The sequence below is a fragment of the Pocillopora verrucosa genome, chromosome 4 (genome assembly GCF_036669915.1).
Source record: "Pocillopora verrucosa isolate sample1 chromosome 4, ASM3666991v2, whole genome shotgun sequence".
NCBI classification, from domain to species: Eukaryota; Metazoa; Cnidaria; class Anthozoa; order Scleractinia; family Pocilloporidae; genus Pocillopora; species Pocillopora verrucosa.
In genome coordinates this window covers 30,287,428-30,312,162 of record NC_089315.1, presented here as the reverse complement: position 1 = coordinate 30,312,162, position 24,735 = coordinate 30,287,428, and the positions used below count along the sequence as shown (strand labels likewise).

The following is a 24,735-nucleotide window of genomic DNA, read 5'->3' as shown; positions in this document are numbered from 1 at the left end:
ATCACAACTTTAAAAGGATAAACACATTTTTACAAATTGCACAGTAACCAAATATGTATTGAAGAATTCTCTTGCAAGGCACAAGGTCAACAGACTTTCAGCTGGAAAACACGTTGTTTTGAAGGTCTCATCGTTTGTACTACCCAGTAATGAATGATTTTATATGTATTTGGATCAGAAAAAATAAGCAGTTGACAGCTGTAAAAGGGGCGAGATGTCAAAAGCTGATTTTCAAGTGCACCAATCTATTTTGTTTTGTTTTGTATATTAGCTGACTGGAACACCATCGATAATCAATAAACAGGATACTAAGGCTAGGATATTATATCAATATATGATCATAATAATGTTGCATTAGACTCCAATATTGACACAGGCAGAACTGCGACATTTGTTTGAATGAAAGACCCTTGAAATCCAAGATTGGTGAAACAATATTAATCTCCGCATCCAGTCTGCCCTCTACCCAGTTTTTTTCTGGACTGATTTCTAGGATGGTCATATAACAATTCACGATTTTAGTGGTACACATCGTAGCCAAAATATGTCATATATGCCAATTGACAGGACTTCCAAGTTTTTGCCTTCAGTAATTACAGATAATGAACCTTCTCTTCGATAATTATTGCAAACCTCCAGAGGATTGTATAGAATTCTCGTATAGTGGTGGGAAAAAAAAAAAAACTCTTTCATTGTGTTCGCAGTACCTATTGTTTCTGTGCTCCACCATTCCGATCCAGATGGCTGTGCCTGCATTGACAATTTTTGACCTGTCACATTCCCTTCTAGATCAATTATTATTTTTGTACTTAGAATCCTTATTCCCGATATTATTCTATTTGCAAAACATTGACCCTACTAGTTTTTAAAACATAATTACCTACTGTTGTTTACTGAAAATTTTTTACTATCTCAAACTGTCACCTACAGTTACTGATAATGTTGTCGATAGCCTCTGCAACACTGTTGGGAGAACAGTCACTTCTTTCTTGATTGATAATAGTGGTCCCACTGATCTAATATTGTTGCTAAGCCACTATGGTGTTGCTTTTGTTCAGGAAAGATAGCAGAGGTGCAAGTATTTCAAAAACACACCATCACAAGAACCTCAAACACCACATTATAATTATTTTAACTGCTGCTTACTCTAGCAGGGCATGCGTTTTTTCTTCATCCATACAACAATTCCATGTACCTCCACTAAAACTCTTTCTTCTGACTCGGAACGGTTGGTCAGGGACTGAGTTTTTGTCAAGTTTACAATATACTTTCTCCTTTGAAATATTTGTGGATACCAAGTAAATGAGACCCCCTGTTAGGGAACGTGACTTATAAGATAGGGCCATCCATGATATGGTAGCAAGGGAGGGATCTCATTTTTGATACCTACGCCATTGGAATAACATCATAAATACCACTATAACTTATTTATTACCATGTTGCAGTGAGGGTTGTAATTTTTCAACAGAATTCAAGGGCAACATGGACCTCAATGCAGCGGCTTAAAATTTCATTGCCAAAATATATATTAATTTTGTCCTCTGTATGTGCGGAATAAACTTAAAGAATTGCTAGACAGTGAAATATTTTCTTTCAGGTATGGCCAATTCTCATCAATCATATACTCAGTTGATAAAACCAAAAATTATTCGAGACGTACCCCTCTACTCAGCACAGCACCACTAGCAGGTTCATTCCAAAATTTTAACCTCCTTTATTCATTGAGGTTAGTAAGGTTACATTCAGTTTTGGACGCTAAATTATGCATGTTAGATTTTTGTCAACAAGGTGGTTCAATATGAATTCCATGAGCATGTTGAAAGTGAGGAAAAGTCCTGCAGTCCTCGGCCGCCCTCTACGGCGAGTTGTCCCAACACGTTCAATGTTGAGCCCGTATCGGCAAGCTTCACAAAAAAACCATTTTACTTGTTTCCTTGGGGCAAAAAACTTGTTTCTTTTCGTACAAAATTTTTAATACCCAAATCATTCAAGTAATACATGTCAGAAGTTATTCATCCTACAACACGGAGATGCTGTGAGCTCGAGCAAACATGCTGGCAGTTGCTTGCAAATTCTGGCTCTCCACCAGTCGTTACATATGATATAATTCGGATGGCTCTTTGGGCACGTATTTTTTTTTTGTAGCGATTGCAAGAGGATGCACCTGCAAATAAATTATTCACCCAGAACTCTAATTTGTTTCCTTTTCAGGTAAAGGAAAGGCACACAGTTTACACATCTGGCAGATGATACACTCGGTCCTAAATCAAGATCACCTTCATGTTGATCAGGTTTCCGAAAGAATGATGTTGGTGCTCCAAAGTGTATGGAGCAATCTTCACCTGTGTGTAGGTGGGCCTAGGTTTCTATACCCCCTCGGTACAAGATCTCCTTAGTTACCCTTTCAATCACAGTGTACTTTAGCCCTTTAACTCCCATGAGTGACCAAGACACCATTTTTCCTTACGCAATATTTCAACCTGATTCTACCCGGAGTGATGCAATAAAGAAAAATATCAATATGTTAGGATAATTAGTTGATTCCAACACTAAGTTCTCTGAACTAACACTATAAGAATTTTCATGATTGAAAGTACAGGAGGGAATGCAGTGGAGTATGGGAGTTAAGAGCGGTTAACATGTAATTTTGAATGTGATAGCTGACACAAATAACTGTTGCGTCACTGAACCAATCTGACTTGACTGCCACATCTCTCATGCCCACTAATACTATTAGGTATTGGTCAGCCAAATTCTATTTGTCAGTAGCGTGACCTGTACTTTTGCCCAAAAACCATTAGCAGCCGACCTATCATTCAGGCCCAATGAATTACACTCATTGGCAGTTTTGGGATGAAACTTTTTCTGCATCTGTACTTGGACTTGCTTTAATCCCACCTTAAAGTGTATACGGCAATCTAATTCCTCCAAAAAGTATCACTCCTGAATCAAAATCAAGGATGAGCTTAAAGGAAATGATTTTAAATTTATGTACCCTTGACTGTTCAACAAATTCTCCATGTGAATATGATAGGAAATGAGAGTATGGAGAACTTGTATATTAGTGTTAGGGTATAAAGAGTTAAGTTTTCCAATGCGATGTCTTTTACTTACTTAGTAAACAATCATGATTATGACATGACTGTCTTTTATATTCCTTTAGGGACCACAAGAGATAATTTTGAAGGTGATCATCAAGTTTTTTATTAATTACATGTTTCCTGTCATCAGTATACTCATTTATTAAATTATAGTCTTTACTACAAGAAGAAATGTGAGACAGTTTGTTAGTGCTAGTGCTAGTTTATATCTTTTAATCAATAGTGTTTCAGGCCTCAAAAATTACAAATTGACTGTTAGCTGTAATTTTCCAGATTCCTCCAGTTAGTAAAATTTGCTTGTCCTTAAAGAGATTTGAGTTAACTAATGTCAACAGTTTTCTTAGTCTTACATCAAATAACAGGTAATTATTCCAAAATTGTGTCAATTGCTGCAAAGTTACGGTACTCTCTCTGAAGTAGAAGTGAAATTTATATGATACTTCTGTTCAAACAAATAACTTTTTTTGTCAGGAAAAACAGTAGTACGCTTGGAATATGAAGCATACATACCTATGGCTAGGTCAGAGATGCGCAAGATCTGTAAGCAAGTGCGAGAAAAATGGGATGTGATCAAAATAGCCATCTTTCATAGAATTGGGTAAGTTCAACCCTTGTTTGCCAGGTTCAAAAATAGGAGAAAGTATCAAACTTTAGAAGGTTTCATCTGTACTCAAGCCAAGTGCCCCATCCAGTGGGAGCTTATCATGCTTTCCTTAGCATAAAACAGCAAGGAGTATCACTACTCTTCCTTGGGTGAGATGCCAGTCCATCACAATGTTACCCCTTAGCATTTAACCAGGCTTGTCTGACTACTGGCTGGGACACTTTTGTACCCCTGGGTGGATAGAGGCACTGTGAATGTGTAATTTGTGATAATTGTAATATGCATAAATTTATATTTTGCTGGCTTGTATCAGAAGACTGGAGGCAGGTGCAAGGTGCACAGAGAGTTATGGGAATGCAGTTTGCAATTTAAGGTTGTTAGAAGGGCAAGGCATTCTACAGTCAGCCTTCGCTGTCTTAAGTTGTAAGGTTTCATTTTTATTTAAATTTATTCGGCTTTTTTCCTTCCTGAAATATTGCCATGTTCACATCAGGTTTAACTTAGAGCTGTACTTGCATACTTCCTTGAGTTGCTGTTATCTACTTGTGAACGTCATGTTACTCATAGGATGCCCTAAAACCCTGAGGGTGGCACCACTGCCTTGTTTGTGGAGACATGTTCCCCCTTATCTCCACTTGCTGGTTTTTAAGGGGTTTTCATGTCAGGCTTTGGTGCATTTAGTTTCCTTCAATCATAATTATAGTAAAAATATTGTAAGCATATTGGTGTTAAACAAACAGTACAATGGCTTGGCTGGCTGGCCAACGCACCCAGTTATTAACATTTGTGTGGTCCAAGGTAGAGACCAGCCTGGTTGACCAGGAGTCCAGTGCACCAACCATAAGTGCACCTCATTGCTCAATTTTAATGTCACTGAGACAAAATTAATAACAATGTTTTTGCAGGGTGGTACCCATTGGAGAAGCCAGTGTGATTATTGCTGTTTCATCAGCTCACAGGATGAATTCTCTTGAAGCTGTACAATACTGCATAGATACTTTAAAAGCAACAGTGCCAATATGGAAAAAGGTACATTTGAAATTCACCTGCTAACTTTCTGAAATTTTCAAATAACAACAGGTAGAGGCGAGGCTGAGAATGGAAATCATTGCAAAACCACAATTCAGTTCATTGAGATTTAATGTGAAAATGAAATATTTCTAACCTATTCCTTAATCTTTATCATGTAGTCTGTTTCTGTGGGTTATATACTTTTGTAGAAACCTATAATTATTACAAACCAACATACCGCAATGATCAATTCATGGTTGGCTTGTTAGCTCAGTTGATACTTCCTTGGTTTGGTAGAGATCATGGGTTCAAATGCCTTACAGGTCTGAAATTTTTTCAGGCTGTTACTGCATAAGTAGTGTTCATTACTGCGAAGATTGCTTTCAAATTTATTTCTTGATCTGCAGTTCACATAATTATATGATTTTCATATATTCACAGTCATATACTGATTCTGTTGTATTTTAGCGTGAGTCCAAGATGCTATGCTAATGTCAGAATTTAATTTAAAATTGCTCTACAGTGTAATGCTATCATTCCATTAAACCTACATGGGAAACCCAATATAAAATAAGAGAAGCATTTTGAACGTTCTACATTTACTTATTGTACCTTTCATTGTCATTTTCAGGAAGTCTATGAACAAGGTGAACCAAGTTGGAAAGAGAACTCAGAATGCTTCTGGGCAAAGAAAGTTGGGTCATCAAAACAGTCTACAGTGTAACAAAGAACAGGCAAGCCATCTGCTAAAATAACCTGGCATGTCATCACCATTAATTACAAAGATGTTTGCAATCAAGAGTTCTTCCATCCTCACCTAAAACTCAACTCTTCAACCCACACATCACAATGGATGTTCATTTTACTAATAATTTATGCCAGACTTTGATTTAGTTCACCAATGTCTTCACTGACCAATGTCAAATCTTCATTTCGCAGTCAATTTATTGCACTGCATGAACAAACAGTTATGAGTGTAATAAGTACAAGCAAAATGTAACAATTAGTGTATAGATGTCTTATGCAAAGGTGCATTGTATGCTAGAGAGAAGCAAATATTTTAAAATGACATACAGTAGAATGTAATAATAAATATGACATTAATGATTTAGCATAGTCATGTTTTACACAGAATAAGTCTTATCATTGAACCTTTTCATTGGAGTACATGACAGATAGGACACCTCTAGATATAATCAGATAAACTGCTTACTAGTTTGTCACAGCGCGATGAATTCTGAAATTACTACCTATGAAAGGTGTTTCAAAACATTTAAAAGTAGAGTACAAAGATTCTATTTACAACACAAAAGTAAAATGTGATACACAGAGACAAGAAAACAAAAGGAACATTGATAACAAATAATAGAGACAGAGGCCTCTATGATTTTGTTTGTTTGTTTGTTTTTAATTTAAGGTTTAATTTAGATGGCAGTGTACATTTTTTAATGAATTGCTTGATGTGGTTCCCTCATCTCTCCAATCACCATTTGCAAAGCAACCCCTCTTGTTGTTCCCCTCTTATTTTCAATTTGTTAGTGTTCATCAAATCCCCACGGCTCTTAAATCACTCCCTCTCTGGATGGTGACCTTCACTCTCTGGATTGTGGCCTCACAGAAAAGAGTAGGTCTGCAAACTGACTGGATCAGCATTAGTCAGCAACTTCCTTAGACCATGCCAAACTAGAGACACAACAGACACAAAAGTCTCTTCCAGCTTCTTCTTAAATCTCAGTCTTCCATCCTAATGTGAAGAAATGTACTGGGATAGAATAAAAATGGTCTCATCTACTTGCAGCTCACTCTGATCCAACCTATAGACAAAGTCAGGCACAAATTTAGTGGCTTCATTCAACATTGAAGAAATTTGAAATTAACTTTGTTCTTCTCTTTGCAAATGTTTATGGAATATTTAATATATCTGAAAATGACATATATTTCCTCTGAATGGTTGAAAAAGGTGGTAAAATGGGCTGAGTCACTGGGATTGACATACAGAGGTCTCCTGGTCAAATTGCACTTGGGTTTGTTTCCTCATAGATCCAAGTTGAATGCATGCAAGTACATAATTTCATAAATTAACAACAAGTTTACTGTTAACAAATGTAAGAACAGAAACAACACTGGGCCACAAATTATTACATTGATCTTGAACACATGCCATTTGTTGAGGTGATCTTGAGCATGGTGAAAATGAACAGTAGAAAAACCCTTGCTGTGACTGACTTTGATGTTACTTACTTGGCAAGAGAAAGCTTAAGTTTCTTCAGCTGCTCTTGTTCTGCTGGAATAATAAGCTCTCGCAGCTCAGCTATAGCCTCTTCTGATGTCTCCTCGCCATGTTGAGCCTTCAGTGTGTTTATTGTTGCCTCCACTCTCTCTTTCTTTTCAATTAAACGTCTAAGGAAAAATGAGCGAGGTCAATGCAGGACTTGGTGGGAAAAAAAAACCCAGGTTCTGTATTACCAATGAACAGAAAATAGCATTTCTATGTTTAACTCTTTAACTCCCATGAGTGACCAAGACAGAATTCTTCCATACAATTTAAATACAATATCAACCAGATAAGTGATGAGGATAAAGAAAAATAGCAATTTCAGGGTTAATTAGTCGATCCTATACCACATTCTCTGACCTAACATTATAAGAATTGAATCATTGACAGTAAGGAGAGTAAGAAATTTGATCTGGGAGTTAAAGGGTTAACAGTAGCAGGTTGTTCTCATTAGCAAAAGAGGTTATACCACCACTGATGGGTAAATAACCTGCCCAAACCAAACCTTCCTTCCTTTTTCACTCCAACACCACATAAGCACCTTTACTATTTCCCCCTGCTTTATGAACTGAGCATCTGGATCTGCCTATCACCCCTGCCTCCTACAATAATTGTGGCATGCATATGTGGATGCATGGGGAGGAACCAGTGTGATTTCATAGGTTTTTATACTTGTTGAAACAATACAACAGAATCAATTAGAAGTGATGTTCCATACCTGTGCTCCTGTATTTCAGTCTCCCTTCTGCTCATCAGGTTCCCAAGTGCCTGGAAAAAAGAACCATGTGTGTTAACTATATCACAAAGCCTTATCAAATAATGTATTGAATACCAACCATTTTAAAAAAGACTAAGAGCAAGTAATGGACTTAAATCCTTCTTTTCAATAGAATTTGGTCTCAGTAACATACAACCCACACTGGGGTGAACCCAATTAATACTTTCACCCCCTTAAATCCCAAGGTCTGATTGTTAATTCTCCTCTCTAGCTGCTACACATTTCATTGTAAATAAGTTATGAGAATTTGGTGTTAGATCAAGATAGCAACATCTACCTGATAAGTTTGAATATTCTCACTACCTGTTTGCTAGATAATGTAAAGATAATATAGGGAGAAATTTCATGTTAATCACTTCTGGGAGTTAAGGGTTAAAGGATTAATTCTTTTTTCTAACTGCTACACATTTTCTTGAAGATAAATTATGAGAATTTGGTGTTAGGTTGAGAAAAATGTTTCTACCTGATAACTTTGAGTATTCTCATTACCTACTTGAAAGAAATTATATGGAAATTATTGCAAGAAGTTGCCTGTTAATCACTTCTGGGAGTTTAAGGGTTAAGAACTGTTTTAATTTTTTGTGAATGTTTCTGTGCAAATACATGTTATGTGAGAGGCAAGAGTTTCATTTTCTTCAACCCTTGTGATAGGTTTTTCTCGTTGCTCAAGTGTTGAAATATTCTGACATTAAGAGTTGCCATAATCAATGTCAGCTGGTGGTTAAAAGTAATCTGATTGGTCACCTGATAGGATTTTTCAAGCAGCATTCTACTAAGCTGTGGAAGATTCACAGAAAACAAGTAAACTGTTCTTGACGGGGCATAATCAGAAGCTCGAGGGATTTCCTGTTAACAGAGAAAAGCATAATGTTATGAAAACAAATCTGATTGTTTTTTAAAGATGATTAACAAACAGTTTTTTTTTACCTGTAGTGCAATGAACCTCTCTGCAAATAGTTTGTAGAGCAGCTCCTTGACATCTTTAGATGGAATCATGGCCAACTCACCAATCTGAAAATTGAAGTGATTTGAAATCATAATCATTTACAAAAAAATTTGTTAGTGGCAGGGTTAAAGACCTGGTTGCTTCAGAGAAACCTTTTTTTTGTTCCTCTTTCATTAGTTATTTTATAAAAGAATTGTAAAATGGTTTCTGTGTTTACATAGCCTGATGTAACCATGTGGGAGGTTGGGAGAACACTCGATAAGCTGGAAACCACTCTGCTTCGCGTCATGGTTTCCTACGCTTATCTCGTGTTCTCCCAACCTCCCGCATGTTTACATCAGGCTATGTAAACATGGAAACCATTTTATATTTCTTCAATATTTTATGGTATACTTGCTGTTTGGTTTGGAAATTGACCCTTAATGCCTGGTAGGTCAGTTAGTTGGTCTTTAACAGTTAGTTAACAAAATATGTCTGTCTCTCTACATCAAGGTTATTTTGAACTTATAAGATATTAAGTTCACAACATACAATTCACAATAATGGTAAAGGGAAGCAAGATAACAAATCATTTCACCTGTTTCTGTTCCATGTGTTTCTTGAGAAGTAGCAATCTGAAGATTCTAAAGCATCTTGAACCAAACCTGAATTTCAATGTAATAGAAAACACTAACCTCAAATAAGGGAAAAAATACACACAACACTGCATACATCCTAGTAGATAATTGCCTATTCTTTCATGACAGTAATGAAATTGCTTATGATAATAATTTAAAATAACAGTTGCAGTAACCCCTAACACCTTGACATCAGTATGCATATTCTCCATAATGTTCTCTGTACATTAACTAAGGTGCTGACAAGGAGAACTTGTTTGAAAATCAAAAGCTTCTCTAGTTAGAGATCATTTCCTTTACTCTCATGACCTTAATGTTTGATTCAGGGATGATATTGTGAGGAGAAATTAGATGCTAGTCACTTTTAGGGGTCAAAGGAGTAATACCTTTTAAGATTCTAGCGTGGGTAAGCTGACTAAATTCCAATGGAACAACTTTTATTTACCTCTCTTGAACAATGGATTCAATCACATTTTGGCACAAGGTATCCACACACTTTTGCAGATCTATAAAACTGTCAAGGGAAACTATTCTTGCAAAGGGAATGCAAATTCTACCAAAATACACCCAGCAAGATAATTGAACATGGATCATTTAATAACACATTTTCCAGTAAGGAGTATAAAAATATTATCAAAATCAACAATCTATTTTCTTAGCTATGATTTCATTTGACCATAAAAAGATACTTATACAATACATTCCTCCTCCACTCTCTCCTGTTTTGGAAACCAAATTATCCTAGAAAATGATAAATTACCAAAATTTATGACAAGAGCACTGCAAAAGAACTCAACTGGCAAATCTTGGACAATAACCTTACCTTCTCATCTGTCAACAGTGAAAGGTACTGAACAATCTGTGCCTTCTCCATCTTGGGAGTTACAGACAAATTCTGTGAGATCTGTTGATTGATATTTTTGAGAGAACACAGTGCTGTATCTATCAATTTAATGAAGAACAAATTCAGTCAGCAGCTTCTTACCTCATGAAGCGATACTGTTTGTGATGTTGGTGATAAGGGATCTCTTGCCAGCTCAGTCAATTTCAACATTGTCTTGACAATCTCCCCTGCAAACTGAGCAACACAAAATAAAAGCATTTGATCAACTTTGGATAAGTTACAATAAGTTCAGAAATAAAATAACCTAGGATGATCTGAGATGATGTGACCTAATACCAATCTAATTACGTTCAAGAGTTTTAGGAAAGATTTTCACTGAGCTTACAAATAAACAAAAGACAAATGATAATTAATTATCAATCATTTTTGGTCAATTTGTTAATTACAGATAGCATAAACAAGCATTCTGTAAGAATTTCATTTCCTGGTTTAGGAGAAGTATATAAACATATCATTAGCCGTAAAATTTGACAGTAAATTTCCTGACTAAGTGTCCTACTTACCTTATCAACTTTCTTGGTTACAACAGTGACAATATTCTAGGAAATAATGTTTAAAATTCATTAGTAAGTCTTGAGGAGAAATGAAGGTGGACAAAATACATCTATATTGAGAGTGCTAATGAAACATATTTATCAGTAATTCTCTCACAGTATCGATGACTAGGATGACATGGCTTTAATAGTTGTTTATGTTGGACAAGCCAACTAACTCTGCTCATACAGCCTGTAAACAACTTACCACAAAAAAATGAAATCCTTAGCTAGTCTAAAAGTAGAGTAGCCTAGAAGAAAGCTTCCTGAAATTTCCAATGATTATTAGCTGTACAAAGATTTTGTTAAAGTGAAAACTACCTGGAGTAGTGTCTAAATATTGTACCTCATCAATGAAATGCTGATGAAACCTTGCAAAGTTCACTTGCCATAAAATTCCATCATCGCTTAATTCCTGAATAGCAGTGACAAAAATACAAATGTAGTGATTGTCTAAATATGGATGACGAAACCCTGGTGTACCTTAGAACTTTGAGATGATGTGCACTATGTGTAGTCTATTACCATTATTATTATTATTATTGTTATTATTATTACTATTATTATTAATATTATTATCAATATTGTTATCACGTTACCACCATTATATATATTTTATAGCAAGATCTCATTCAGCCCTATACTCTGACAAGGCAATTACAATCTTCTTCAAAAAATCTCCTCGTAACACCAAAATCTAATCTCAAGTTTTACAGGGACAGATCTTTTCAAGTTGCTGTCCCCAAGCTCTGGAACTCCTTAACTGATGACATAAGATCAATCAGAACCTTAATGTTTTTAAGAATAAGATTAAAACACTACTTTTTAGAGAGGCTTTTATTAGTTAGTTCACTACCTTTTTTTTTTTCTTTTTATAGTATGTATTTTCCTTAGTTAATCTTAGCATCTCAGCAAGTCGATTGTATCTTATTTTTTTGAAAATTAACTTCTATAACTGCTATATATTTTCTTTAATAACTCAAATGTTTTTGTTTATTTTTTAGAATTACAATTATTGCAAAGCACCTTTGAGCTCACGGAAAGGGTGCTATATAAATTCTTGTAATTATTATTATTATTATCATCATCATCATCACTACATGGTAACTTGGTTGTCAAAGTTCTTCTTGATAGTAAACCTGATATTTCTGACTTTTTGCAGGCAAGAGACCAATTTAGACAGAAGATGTGCAATGTCAAGTTGAAAAGAATCTTGCAGAAGAATTCATAAATTACTGAGAAGAATTTTTGTTACTTCAGTTATATTTTACTTACAGAGCTTCTGGCACCAGCAGTGTAGCTAAAATGAAACAAGACACAAATCATGCTTGCTAATGTCTTTAAATAAAATGTAACTAACATCTATCATAGAGAACAATTCATCAGAATTGAAAAAGTGTTGATTACCACAGTTATGAAATATTAGTACATACCTTGCTCCTGTTTTTTGCCTCTTTGCTGTTTGACCCTCATCACCAGTACTTCTCTTCCGTTTTGAACCATGACCTGCACATAGTGATATACTACGTCAATGCCATGCATCTGCTGTAAAGCAGATGCAAGATACTTTTCTATGCACCTCTCTTGTGTTCTTGAATGATCCTTAAATAGCATTCTCTAAGCCCTTCAACTCCCAAGATCCAGGCCAAGGGTGGATAACATTATCCACTGGATAAATTGCTATCCAGCCGATTAGTGTTAACAAGATGTACTGCGCTATCCAACAGATAGAGATTTATCCAGTGAATAGCATTAGATACCCTTTGAACAATTGGAGCCTGATGGTTAATTTCCCCACTAGTGGCTACACATTTCCTTGTAAACTAGTTACAAGAGTATGGTGTTAGATCAAGATAACAACTTCTACCTTATAAGAGTAATGAGTGAGGAATGTGTGGGGAGGAATGGGTAGGGAGAAACAGAGTTGACTTCTCATAAAGCAGTCACTTCGCCACAGTTGTACTTTATGGGTTAGAGTGAGGTATCAGTCTCAGAGTTGAGCGCCGCGAAAAATCCTCAGTGGGGATTGTTCATGAAATGTAAGTGACTGGCGTAAGAGATGCATTATTTCAAAATAAGGCCTTTACAAGATCTATTATGATAAATAAAAAACACTTCATTACAACACCTTGCAAGTTCATTCCAGGTGGCAGAGCATAGAGGTCATCCTCATTATAACTATGCCCATGGTTTGTTCTTCACTTTTCATTGGCCTCAATCTTTGAAGAAAATGGTTCTTCACGAGATCAGCAAAACAAACTCGAATCTCATCCTCATCTGAATCAATGTCATCCTCTTGTAAATGCCTCGCAACTTTGTCCACAACTGTGCTCATGATAGCAGACCCATGCTGAAAAATTTCATCTATTATCAACTCGCCAGTGTACCCAAAAAGAGATTTCACACAATAAATGTACCGCGGAGCACGGAGACGAAGAAGGATATTAGAAATCCACGCATTATACAACGTAACGTTTCTCTTATTCACTTCAAATGTGACAAAATGATGTTGAATGAGGCAGCACAACGCCTTCTGCACTTGGCCTTGAGGTAGTTTGGTTCCTCGAGTTATATCCTTCAAAGGACGAAGTCCTTTAGCGATACAAAACGTCCCGACCTTCTCTACAATTTCTCCATAATGTTCTCTTAAAATGAGGGACGCGACTCGCTTCTGTTGGACCGTCATAACTAATAAAAAGCAGCAAATCAATCACTGCTCCTCGCATGAGATTGGTCTACAGGTCGCCATTTTAGTAGAAGATAGTCCCGCGGTTAATTCAACCAGCGTTAATTTTCAGCGGCATAGAGCTGTGATTGGTTTAAAATGTGACACCCAGCCAATAGAAAAGGCGAGAACGTAGTGTTGGAGAAGTTGTAAATAACTTAAGCGTAAACAACTTTTCGGAGAACTTCACCCAAGTATTTTGTGCAAATCCATCGATTTACTGAGCTTCTCAGACATTTGAAAAGAAAGGTGAGGTTCTAACTTCTCAGTTGAAAGACATCAACTATCTGGCAGCATGAAGTCCAAAATGGAACATCGATCATTTGTGGTATAGGCTAATTGAGAATCAGATTAGATCGATTTGAAGTGTCCGAACTATTGTCACCATGAAAGTAAAGTATAACCGAGAAGTAGCTTGAAGAGGAACCTTCGGGAGAACTTTCCAAAGTGTTAGGGGTACAGCATACATAACACCGTTAGTTTATACACTATGCTTTGGTGGGTTACCAAATTATATCGCCGGTAAAATAACGATGTTGTGTGGTTCTAGAGAAAAAAGACAGACTTTTCTATTGACATAAGGTTGGGTGGCTATTAGGTTTTGATAATTAGTATAATAATTGAGCAATTAGCAAGTAATTCAACTGAAAAATTATTTTGTAGTTAGAAAATCCAGAGGGCTTCGTCTGGTGGAATTGGATCACTAAGTTTCGAATCCAACTAGCTCCTGCCATGAAAATTTCACCTGATCTATCACATCAGAAGCATACGACCATTGAAAAAAAACATAAGGGGTAGTGTAGCTAAGTAGTGAGGCTAGATGTCAATTCACTTTCGAATTAAGGTGCTCACTAAGGTGCTTTACTAACTGACCATGAACAGGGTCTGTTCATTAAAATATGCTAATACATTAGCACTTGAGTTATATACACTCCTCACCTTTTTTTTTCCAAGAAAGGTTTTTACTTGTGACACAACTTTCACAATGTCGTTATCAGTGGCTTGACCAATGTTATACTCCTCTTCCTAATTTCAGCCTCTCGTCGTGCTAAGTCAAGACCAGTCTACCAAAATTGATCGTTGTTGAATTCCTTGGTAATTACCTGTTTGAACAAGTCTTTTATGGCCACTGGAACAATACAATGCCCAGGATGTGGCCAGAATATCATGCAAGGTGCTGCAGTAGAGTGCAACTTTAAACCAAGTTCCGAAGCTGCAACACGTCAAAAGGCCTTTGATGTACCTCAAGAGAGACACTGGCTGTGTATGGAGTGCAAATACATAGTGGAAAATCGCTATGGTGACTTATCAACCGTGACAACAGAAGATGCTTACACTTTGCTTTACAGTGTTAGACTAAACAAGAAATCTAATTGCTGTAATCCCTGTGCAGTTATATAGCATAACCCTGTCATCAAATCTAATAGCTAGTGAAAAGCATTACTGTTGCATGTTACTGGGTAATGTTACTCTAATTTCTGTACAATGGACAAAGTTGTAACTTCCATGCATTGAGTATGCCCTTTCAGCCCTTCATGCTGATCCATTACCCAAACAAGAGATTCAAGCAAAAAATGACAACTCAAAAGCAACAGCAAGCTCAAATGCTCACAGATTTATTCATACTGGTCCATCTGATGTTCATTAACAACAGAGATTGCAGAATTGCATGGTTTTTCAGCAATCTCTGTTGTCAAGAATTGTTATTGATAATTCTCAGTCAAAAATCTCCAAGCTACACACATCCCAAAATCATAACAGACTGAACAAATGACACATACAAAATTCTTTGTTCAAAAAGAAACACCAATCTGGTGCCAGCTAGGGATTCATTTTAATGTGTTTCCTTTGTAACTGAGGTAATGCAATTCTAAATACCACAAACTGCCTGTTATGTTCTTAGAAAATGAGCAGTTTAAATTTGGATTTTTTTTTCCATGTTTCCTTAAATGGGAACCCTTCTATCCAAATACATAAAATGAGACAAATGAATGCCCCTTTCAAGATAATGAAAAATGGCAAACATCACAAGGTTATTTTAAAATATTATCATTATTGTATCTAACCCTAATTGTGTACATTGTATCATGGCCTGTTTGAGGGTCCTCAGTGACATTCTTTTTCACCTCACACCATATTTTTGATGGAATCTAGGATAGTTTTCCATTTTTTAACAAGTTTACTTCTGTGAAAATACATTTTTGCCTATCTATTGGGTACCTAAAAATGTAACAAAGGCAGAATGTTTTGCATCTAAATCTGCACTACTGTGTGGTGAAGTGAAATACCTAGAGCCTATGGCACAGCATATATTTAAATATAGCATTTTTTTAATTGTAGAACATCATTCTCCAGAAGATACCATAGATAATGATAACCAGATTTGCAATTAAATTAAAGATAAATACTGTGCAAATATTTTTCCATATGAATTATTTTTTACAAGAATCTTAAGTATACATGATGACGAAAATTGATATGTACATCCCATTACCCTTAACATTAAATAGATAAGAGGAATTGAGTCATTCACAAATTATTGGAAAGACTTGTTTTTAAATTCTGTGGATCTTTCCGTCACTGGAGATGATGGTGCACTTTTAGAGCCACTTGGCTCCATCTTACTGGAAAGCCTGAGAAATGAATTAAGCGAAGATCTCCTTGTTGCACCAGAACCAGTGCTGTTTTTTGTCCAGGCTACACCAGCCAAAGGTCTCATTATTTGAACTGCTCCTAAACTTGGGGACAGTGAACTGTTCACTAACACATTAACGTTAGTTTCATCTGATTTCTTATCTTTCCTAAGGGAGCCATCTGAATACTGAAAATCATTTGTTAAGGCTTGCATTGTGTCATCTTGAGTTTCTTCCTGAGAAGCATTATTGGCAGTGACAGCCATCTGTGGAATTTCTAGACAAATTTCAGAGTCTCCTGTCTGCAATGGTATGATTTCCTCTACATCATCTGCTGTAGAAATTCTTGCAGATGCTACATTTCCTGGAACATTGAGAGAAGCCTGTGAGCTTTGAATGTTAAAAGAATTTTTACCCGAAGGTTCAAGTGCCATTCCACTTGAGTGTCGTCTGGTTTCTTCATTGACACTTTCAGAGACTGTCTGAAGTCCAGCCTCGAGAGTGCGAGAAGGAGCTGGTTCATCCTTTGATGCAACATGAAGAGATCCCTTTGAGGAAAGATTACAAGACTGACTTCCAGCATGTAGTGATCTAGTGGTGGCATCACGCTGAAGAAAGTTATATATCAACCAGTTCACTCTATAAAATAAAGGAAATAGAACAATTCTATCAGAAAAGCAATATTTCACTTCATTTTAATTGAGCACTTCCCAAGTCCTTAGATTTTTTAGATGTACAAAAGAGACTCCACAATAAAAAGCTACGTGTGCTGTTAAAAAAACATGAGCGAGGAACTTATTCTGTATAGATGGCAAAGACATTTATGATAATAATGAAAATTGTTTCAATTAATAAATGTTTATAAATCCATTTAGAAAGTTACCTAATGAGAGAGCCACTCTCAACAGAAATGATATGAAACTAAAAATTACTTATTGGCACAGAGCTAGGCCAATTCTTGGTACAGCCCAAGTAAAGTCAGTACAGGAACTCAAAACAAGAGCATCCAATCATACCCTCTCTAAAATACACTCATTCTCTGTTTTAGCAAAAAAAAAAATGCTTTCTTACCTCACAGGAGACTCCACCATAACCATGTGGCCTGCATCTTGAATAACCTCTAAAGATGAACTGTATATTACCTATTACAAATGGAACCAAGTAGTGTTAATAAATATAGTATAAAAGCCTGAAGGAATGACTCACAAACTTTGCTCAATCACAAACCTCTTGCATCCATTGCTCCTCCTCAAGAGTTACAAATTTGTCCTGTGCACCGTAAATCAACAATGCCGGCACCATCAGTTCCTGGTGATATGTCTCATCACCATCTTCCCACACCTGGAAAACATTGTTTGACTATGTATTACACCATGTTCTAAAGATGAACCACAAAATCACTGAGATCTCTCTGTCACGTTATTCTTAAATTAAGGTGGTTTTAAAACAAAAACACTACCCAAAATGTAACATTTAAAGACTCAGAGGGATTTACTGACCTGTCCTGCCATAACAGCTTTCATTACAAAAGGTGGAGCACTAAAGGCCTTCACTTTCTTCCTGAGTGATCTTGCTCTCATGCTGTTATATGCCCGCCTGAAATAATTAAAGTCATGAAATTTTTAACCAGACATCAGTTATTGTGCAATAAGAATGTAACATTTAATTCTTTACTCAGATTTGAAGATTTTTCTCCTCAACTGTATGGTTCTAATGAGATCTTTGTTTCATTTCTGAGTAATTTTCCCATCTTCAGTTTGTAACTTGGGAGCTGGGGGTTCAAGATGACTATTGGAAATGTTTGTTTCAGCTGAGTATCTAACAATTTGTAGACAAAATTTTTTTTCTTGTTCATGTTAAAGATGTTTATTCTGCAAGACTAACCTCTCATAGACAGACAAAAACACAGGTTTGATACAAGACAGTAGAAGTGTTGGTAAGCAGAACACGTCACAGGTACCCACACCCACAAGTGGTGTAGGACCTCCACCAGATATGAGGACCATCTTGGACACCAGTCGAGCACGCTCACATGCAATCACTGCACAAAATGATGCCCTGAGTAAATTATAAAATATTGTTAAAAGGCATGGCTTGCCAACCACCATGGTGCTGACTCGTTGACAAAGTTTTTCAGTTGTCAAAAGTAACAAGCACCAAAAAAAAAAAAAAATACAAAAGATATGAAAAAACCAAAAAAACATGAAACAGATGGCTGCATCCTAATTGCCCCCTACCCTCCCCACTTAATCCACCCTTTCAAGTGACAAGAAACAAGGAAATATCAGTTGACCCTTGAACTCCTAGAAGTGAGGACAGTATCCAGCAAACAGGAAATAAGAATACCCTAGTGGGATTAATAATACAAGTAGAATTAAATTGGTCTAACAGCAAATCCTCGGAACTAATTTACAAGGAATGTGAAGCAGCTAGAATAAAGAAATACCAATCAGTTATGCAACTTCCTGGGCTGAAAGCAAGCACTGTACAAAGTGCACCACACGACACTCCTCGTTGAGTCAGATCGCTTTCCTTTGGAAAGTACCCTCGGGGCCGGGCTGTTTGTCACATATAGTTCCGTAAGGAACTGATCGATCATCGGATACAAAGGGCGCAACAGATGTACAGAAACATGAAGACTTACCCATACGAATGTCCTACTAAAACGTTCCTCTTCTTATGGTATCGATCAAATAAACGAAGTAAATCATACGAAAGTTCAGAAAATTCGTAATCTGCGGTATTGTTCGGTGCGGAGCTTTGCCCGTGTCCTAGCAGGTCAGGCGCTATAACTTCGTAACCTGCCTTGCAAAAGTATTGTACTTGTTCGTACCAAAGATCAGCGCTACCACCAACTCCATGTATGAAAAATATTACAACTATCTTCTTGTAATCAGGATCACCAACTCCAGAAGTGGCTGAACCCGCCGAATGAGCCGAGCGATTAGACTGAAGATCATCACGGCTGTAACCGCTATCGGATCTCGATATTCGAGGTTTGTAATGCACTACTCTCAACCATCTGCCTTTTCGTATTTCGACTCTTTCCGAAGGTAGATCAGAAACAGGAACAACTCTATTTTGATTACGTCCTCCAAGCGCTCCACACATTGAGCACTTTTGCAAAATCTTTTCCCCAGCTTTTGAATTTTTAGCGCACTGCAGCCTTCTTATCAATCCTCTATGAACTCAAGGGATATTTGCCAAATTATGAAAGCAATGTTGCACCCGCTGTTCGTCGTTTAAGATATGGCGACCTCAAGTCCATGTTCTTCAAATAATAGCTATTTCAAGCATCAAATTAATAATGTCCAGAGCAACGTAAGCTGTTAGAGAAGTTGGCACAGATTAGTGACGAGTGATATGTTTAAAGCAAAATTACCATTCCACGCAATGAGAATACTCTCCTCAGCGACTAGGAACGCAAAGCATAAATATATTTAAAGCTTCATGTTAAGTTCGATCTTTTTCTTGCTAAGTCTTCTTTGGTGCCTGAAAAATAGAGCGCGTCTTGATGACAAGACTAAGTGCTTCTTTACAAGAAACTCCCGGCTTGTAAACAAAACATGAAAATGCTCTTGTTTTAGCAGTTTTCGGCGTTGATACACGTTGGATGAGTGGGGTCGTTTCTGTGTCTCGAACAGGCTTGGAAGAATTTTACATAACCAAGAATCGCTTTGGAAATTTTACCATAACTCGTTATCGTCGCGCAAAAGACTCCTGAAATGACACGAGGTTAATTGAGAAGATTGCTTAATCCAAATTACTTCAACCGCAGTCTTACTGTTCATGATATACATCCGCAGTATTGCACCGGAAATCACGTCACAACATTCGTTGCTAGGAGAAATGAATACAATAAGTGATCTACATAGGGCAAATTATAATATTTTTACTGTTGATTGTTTATTCAATTATGATGTGTTTGAAACGATATATTACATGTTGCATGATAATTTAACTAAAATTGTGCATGTTGCTTGGAAACACAGAGATCAATGTTCAAGTGCATGTGCAGGGGAACATTTGCCCTTCATTAATGATAGTTTGCATTGTAAAACCAAGCACTTCTGGTTGCTGATATTGATAATTGCATCTAAAACTACATCAAGTTGAAGAAGAAGGAGAGAAACTCTGAGGTAGCTTAAGGTTAATGTCAAAAAATTAAAAGAAAAATGTAAAACAAGTTCACTTCTAGATTGTAGGGTAACCATGCTTGCTTAATTAAGTAACTACATGGACTAAATATTTACCTTATTACCTCAACAAAAGGCACAATAGAGTCTCTCTTCCTATTCAAACAATTTAACCATCTAACCCTAACCCTTGATTTTCTAGCATGTAATTCAAACAAATTCATCATGTTCCATCCTCTGTTTTATCTCCTAATGGAATCTTCACTTGCTCTAAATAAGCACCAGCAGGAAATCTAGGTGGAGGATCTGGGTCCAGACCTTCTCTTCCTTCAGGCCCGTGTTCTTTGCTTTGTTTTTATACTTCTCGTCAATAAAATTTGTGCACTAACAGGATCACATGTTACTACTAAAACATACAGTATCCAAAATTCACTTATCTTCTTGAAATATTTCTCAGTTCATCCAGGCTCTAGTTCCTGAATCAAAGTTTCAACTCTTCCCCATAAAAAATTCCTGAATCCACCCCTGAACATAATGGGAAGACAGTTATGGTTAACACTGACCCTCCCACAAACTTGCAGTTTGTAGCAGAAAATCAGTTGACAGGTCTTTGACCCAATATCAGACCAGTGGTAAATCTAATGGTGAGGCACAGGTAGCAAGACTGACAACCAAAACACTTTGTATAAAAAGTTATTCTAAGATCCCCTTTCCTATCCTTAGTAGTTATAATTGTTGCTGGAAATAAATAAATAAATTTCAGAGTGAAAGTTTCAACTTAAGATTACGACAACTCTTTATTGACATAAGAACACTATCCTATTTTTGTTCTAAATCATTAATTCAAAAAGAATAATTTAATTCACTAATCAAATTCAGTTATAAATCATCCTTGAGTGAAGTAAATCTTACAATTCTTCTCTGACTTTGCACTATGCCTTATCTCAATGGCCTAGTTTTGATGCATTCATTTTCAAATCCATCACTTCACTCAACTGACCTCTGTATGCCATTCAAAAGAATGAGCTACAGAGCTTGTCAGGTTAATTCCTTGCAGCATAACCATGCTGTGTATCGCTTTCCATTGAATTGCAATATGTTAAATTAAAGCTGCACTATTGCAAATCTAGGCTCTGATCTTATGTGTTTGCACTGAAGTAAACCTTAAAAGTTATTAACCTGGCTGAATTTCTCATCTCAGTCAATAAAGTTGCCAGTTATTAATTTGGAAAATCCCAACAGGAGCTCAGAGATAATAAATCTTCTAACTTCCTCTGCAAGTCTTATGCTTGTTCCATTTCAACCAAAACTCCACCACAGTCTTTTGGGTGTAAAAACACTACAGGTTTACCATGAGCACCAATCTAACCAAATAATAAAATACCAAAATAAAAATCCCTAAAATCTGAACTCAGAAAACTGTCCAGTCACAAACGTTATGTAACAAAACAAAGAGTTACATTTGTGTAATATTTTCATTTTTACCTTTGGTTCTGGATTCAGGGCTCTAATATTATGTTCTTGAAGATCTTTCATAGCCTCTTTTATGTCATCAACCTACATAAAAATTTGGTGTAAAGGAATGTTACAGTCACAGACCACAGGCAATTTCTCTGTGTGGGAAGCTCATTCAAAATCTTTCGACAAAAAATTGAAAACAAATATTTGCCTGACCTCAATACAGATGTGATGAATTCCACCATCTTTTTTTTTATTCAGAAAACCTGCTATTGGGCTGTTGTCTCCCAAAGGATGTAAAAGCTGATGAAAGACAACATATGAACAAATTGTTCATTTGCTTTCCTTTTCCCAAAAGATTTTGTATCCTCATCATTGATAAAATAATTATTCATTGATCATTCTAGTTTGTCATATATACATTTAAAGAAACAAGTACACAGATTATAGAACAAGAGAGATGGTAAGTTTTGAGCTCAGTGAAAAATAGAGAAAGAGGTTTTTCATCTTGTTACAAGCATAGGAAAAAGTAAAAATTCTGAGTCTTCATGAGGAATTGAACCTTAGACCTTCAGACCCCTCTGATGCTTCACAACTGAGCCACAGACTCCATGAGTGAGGCCCAGTACAAAGTTCATGTATGACATGCACCCTGCATACAGCTAGGATCAGCAATGTCAATAGCGTCATGTTTTTGTAAACAGAATAATAAAGATGGTAAGTTTTGAGCTCAGTAAGGAAATGGACAAAAATGTATTTCATCTTGTCATTAGCGTGTGACAAAGAAAATCTGGGAGATAAAGGGTGAAAAGGTTACCAATTGGCAAAAACAAAAAAAACTTTCACAATACTTACTTCAAGTTTAGTGTTCCCCAAGTTAACAAACACAGTGGATACTCCATGTTCTGGAAGATCCTAAGTAAGGAAAAAAGGATTGATTAAATATTTCATAATGATATAGATTATAAACAGAGAAGTTTTTATGTGTTGCATAATATATTAGTAAGTGGTGTGTGAAATAACAGCTCTCAACGCAGCATCAATTTCTCCCTGTGTTTTGGAAGTGAATTAGAGAGAGTTTGAAAGGAGAATCTAACATTCTATCAGATGTCACTTAGGACCTTTGGTTCCATATACCCTTTGATTAACTTCAGCTTCATTCAACTTGACTCACTTGCACATCACTAACATCAGCACCTAATACATTCCTATACATCTTGCTCGCTTGTTCTACAATAAAAACAAAAAACAGATATAACTCATTTTCTAAATATAATAGCAGATGGTGGCTTAATGCTTAGTGTGCTAGACAGTAAAATGAGAAATTTAGCTTCAAGATCTGGCTAGGTCAATATTTTGTCTTCTTGATTGACACACCTCTCTCTCACAGTGTCTCTCTCCATCCATGAATTGTCTGAGTGGGATAGCCTAATAGGAGGTTGGTGCAAATAAATTCATAACAAACCTTTATCAGGTTGAATTTATAAATAATTCAACAAAGTTCCCATAACTAAATTTGACAATTAAAGTTGCCAGGTGGATTGTCAACATGACAATAGTCATTTTGATGACTCCAACTGTTCATAAGCATTAATTTACCTAGATCAGGAACAGCAATTGCAACATGGTTGAGCTTGCCAAGCTTCCACAATTTTTCTTCCATTCCCTTCCAATACAACCAAAACATGAAGTTATGAGCAAAAATGAAAGATGTGTTTTTAGTAAGTATCAAATGTTGCGCAAAACTGCATTTAAAATGCAACGTCTTTATTTTAATTGCACATAAAAAAATTCTATAAAAATATTAAAAGCAACCTTGCTGTCGTTAATTGGCTTAAAGGTCTATCTGGATGTACCAGAGTAGATGTCACAGATATCAGTTACAGAGGATTTGCCCAATCTCCACCCCTCCCTGACCCCCTGCCCCGCCCCTTAACGGGCCAACTTGTACTCGTTAACCGTTACCAAGATATGTACATGCACTTTTACATAAGTGGAAAATGTGCGCTAACAGAAGGCAATGTTGTCGATGAGACAGATACTCGCGTCATAACTTCGCAGAATCTTTTAATGTCCATCAATGAATAAGAATTGCACAAAAAATATAGGTAAATAACCTTCTGGTCTCATCATTTTATCGAATGGGATCCCTACCTGACAGAGTATTGCAGAGGTAGATATTCCATTCTTAATCTACGATAAAAGAAACGATTAAACTTGTCAATACAAAATAGTGTTAATATTTCATTTCATAAAAGCTTCTTACCGGAAAATTGCTGAAATTTCCCCAAGAAAACGGCAAAACCGCGGCTCGTAAAATTCTTGAAGAGCACAGTCTAAACGCCATGTTGATTTGACCGGCGGGGATTTTGGAGTCTGGTGACAACAGTGAATCGTGCGGACGTGCATGTAAACTTATGCAACTGTCACGTTAAGACCAGCAACCAGTTTCTCCTTACAGTCATCATGAAGATCATGAGAATAAATAAAATGATCACCAACCTAAGAAACACTGATTGTTCGATGTTGAAATTCTCTTGGTTCCAATCAAACTCAAGCGCAAAAGGCATTTGACTCTTACGTGTAGGGTACAAAATAAATGAGTATCTTGAAGATGTCCTATGAAGACTGGTATCCGCGTAATTACCCTGCGACACTTTCCAATTTTCTCAGTTCAAACATAGTCATTATATTTTTTATCCCTAAAACACCGCCCCTCCCTCCCCCCCCCCCCCCATTACTTTAAAAAAGCCCATTGCAGACGACTTATTCTAGCAGGATAATTGATATTGAAGTTTGTACTTCTCTAATTTTTACCCGACCCTTTGTGGAGAATTATTCCTCATTTGTCATTGACAGGCAAAAAAATGTATTTTCCGTGTTAAAACAATTTGATGGCTCGGTTTTCAGAGGCGACCACCTAACATATAAGGCGTAAATAATAAGGATATCCCAACAATGAGTTAAGGTGCGGAAAACTTCCAAGTCATCTTCGTGATATTTTCATTCTTCTT

The 24,735-nt window shown here is 36.5% G+C and overlaps 4 protein-coding genes across 5 annotated transcripts; 1 reads left to right on the top strand and 3 right to left on the bottom strand.

Annotated features, from left to right (window-relative positions):
* The first annotated feature begins 3,039 nt into the window (after window positions 1–3,039).
* On the top strand, window positions 3,040–5,823 carry LOC131784757 (molybdopterin synthase catalytic subunit-like). The gene is made up of 4 exons (XM_059101579.2): window positions 3,040–3,187; window positions 3,573–3,699; window positions 4,611–4,734; window positions 5,348–5,823. Exons 1-4 carry the CDS (start codon window positions 3,100–3,102, stop codon window positions 5,438–5,440), a joined length of 432 nt encoding a protein of 143 aa, XP_058957562.2. The 5' UTR covers window positions 3,040–3,099; the 3' UTR covers window positions 5,441–5,823.
* Window positions 5,824–5,961: 138 nt separating this feature from the next.
* Window positions 5,962–13,786, bottom strand: LOC131784730 (DNA-directed RNA polymerase III subunit RPC3-like). Its single transcript, XM_059101557.2, is given in 16 exon segments — window positions 5,962–6,530; window positions 6,958–7,116; window positions 7,710–7,759; window positions 8,514–8,615; window positions 8,697–8,780; window positions 9,293–9,359; window positions 9,778–9,838; window positions 10,022–10,073; window positions 10,156–10,236; window positions 10,318–10,410; window positions 10,740–10,775; window positions 11,116–11,184; window positions 12,045–12,069; window positions 12,203–12,275; window positions 12,898–12,951; window positions 12,954–13,786. Coding segments are annotated over 16 exon segments (1,578 nt in total). The 5' UTR covers window positions 13,456–13,786; the 3' UTR covers window positions 5,962–6,460.
* Window positions 13,787–15,094: 1,308 nt separating this feature from the next.
* On the bottom strand, window positions 15,095–19,924 carry LOC131784721 (uncharacterized). The gene is made up of 6 exons (XM_059101547.2): window positions 18,772–19,924; window positions 18,012–18,185; window positions 17,627–17,723; window positions 17,355–17,468; window positions 17,199–17,269; window positions 15,095–16,766 (listed from the first exon to the last, which is right to left on the bottom strand). The coding sequence occupies exons 1-6, from the start codon at window positions 19,236–19,238 to the stop codon at window positions 16,031–16,033; spliced, it is 1,659 nt and encodes a 552-aa protein (XP_058957530.2). The 5' UTR covers window positions 19,239–19,924; the 3' UTR covers window positions 15,095–16,030.
* Window positions 19,925–20,014: 90 nt separating this feature from the next.
* Window positions 20,015–24,080, bottom strand: LOC131784739 (ethylmalonyl-CoA/methylmalonyl-CoA epimerase-like). Of its 2 annotated transcripts, none has more exons than XM_059101565.2 (8): window positions 23,988–24,080; window positions 23,876–23,914; window positions 23,321–23,387; window positions 22,896–22,951; window positions 22,577–22,636; window positions 21,938–22,024; window positions 21,749–21,820; window positions 20,015–21,627 (listed from the first exon to the last, which is right to left on the bottom strand). In XM_059101565.2, the coding sequence occupies exons 1-8, from the start codon at window positions 24,066–24,068 to the stop codon at window positions 21,547–21,549; spliced, it is 543 nt and encodes a 180-aa protein (XP_058957548.2). In that variant the 5' UTR covers window positions 24,069–24,080; the 3' UTR covers window positions 20,015–21,546. The 2 variants fall into 2 exon arrangements, with proteins under 2 accessions (XP_058957548.2, XP_058957553.2); XM_059101570.2 differs by having other exon boundaries at window positions 20,015–20,788.
* Between the last annotated feature and the right edge of the window lie 655 nt (window positions 24,081–24,735).

Excerpts from the sequence above, each read along its gene's own strand:
- LOC131784721 (XM_059101547.2), bottom strand. The coding sequence starts at position 19,238 with ATGTGTGGAGCGCTTGGAGGACGTAATCAAAATAGAGTTGTTCCTGTT. Across the intron at positions 18,186-18,771 it reads TTAGTAGGACATTCGTATGG|GGCATCATTTTGTGCAGTGA; the intron begins GTAAGTCTTCAT and ends TAATTTACTCAG. Across the intron at positions 17,469-17,626 it reads AAGCTGTTATGGCAGGACAG|GTGTGGGAAGATGGTGATGA; the intron begins GTCAGTAAATCC and ends AATGTTTTCCAG.
- LOC131784757 (XM_059101579.2), top strand. The coding sequence starts at position 3,100 with ATGTCTTTTACTTACTTAGTAAACAATCATGATTATGACATGACTGTC. Across the intron at positions 3,188-3,572 it reads CACAAGAGATAATTTTGAAG|GAAAAACAGTAGTACGCTTG; the intron begins GTGATCATCAAG and ends TTTTTTTGTCAG. Across the intron at positions 4,735-5,347 it reads CAGTGCCAATATGGAAAAAG|GAAGTCTATGAACAAGGTGA; the intron begins GTACATTTGAAA and ends TGTCATTTTCAG.
- LOC131784739 (XM_059101565.2), bottom strand. The coding sequence starts at position 24,068 with ATGGCGTTTAGACTGTGCTCTTCAAGAATTTTACGAGCCGCGGTTTTG. Across the intron at positions 23,388-23,875 it reads CCTCTGCAATACTCTGTCAG|GGAATGGAAGAAAAATTGTG; the intron begins GTAGGGATCCCA and ends TTGTATTGGAAG. Across the intron at positions 21,628-21,748 it reads CCCTGAATCCAGAACCAAAG|ATTGGTGCTCATGGTAAACC; the intron begins GTAAAAATGAAA and ends TTATTTGGTTAG.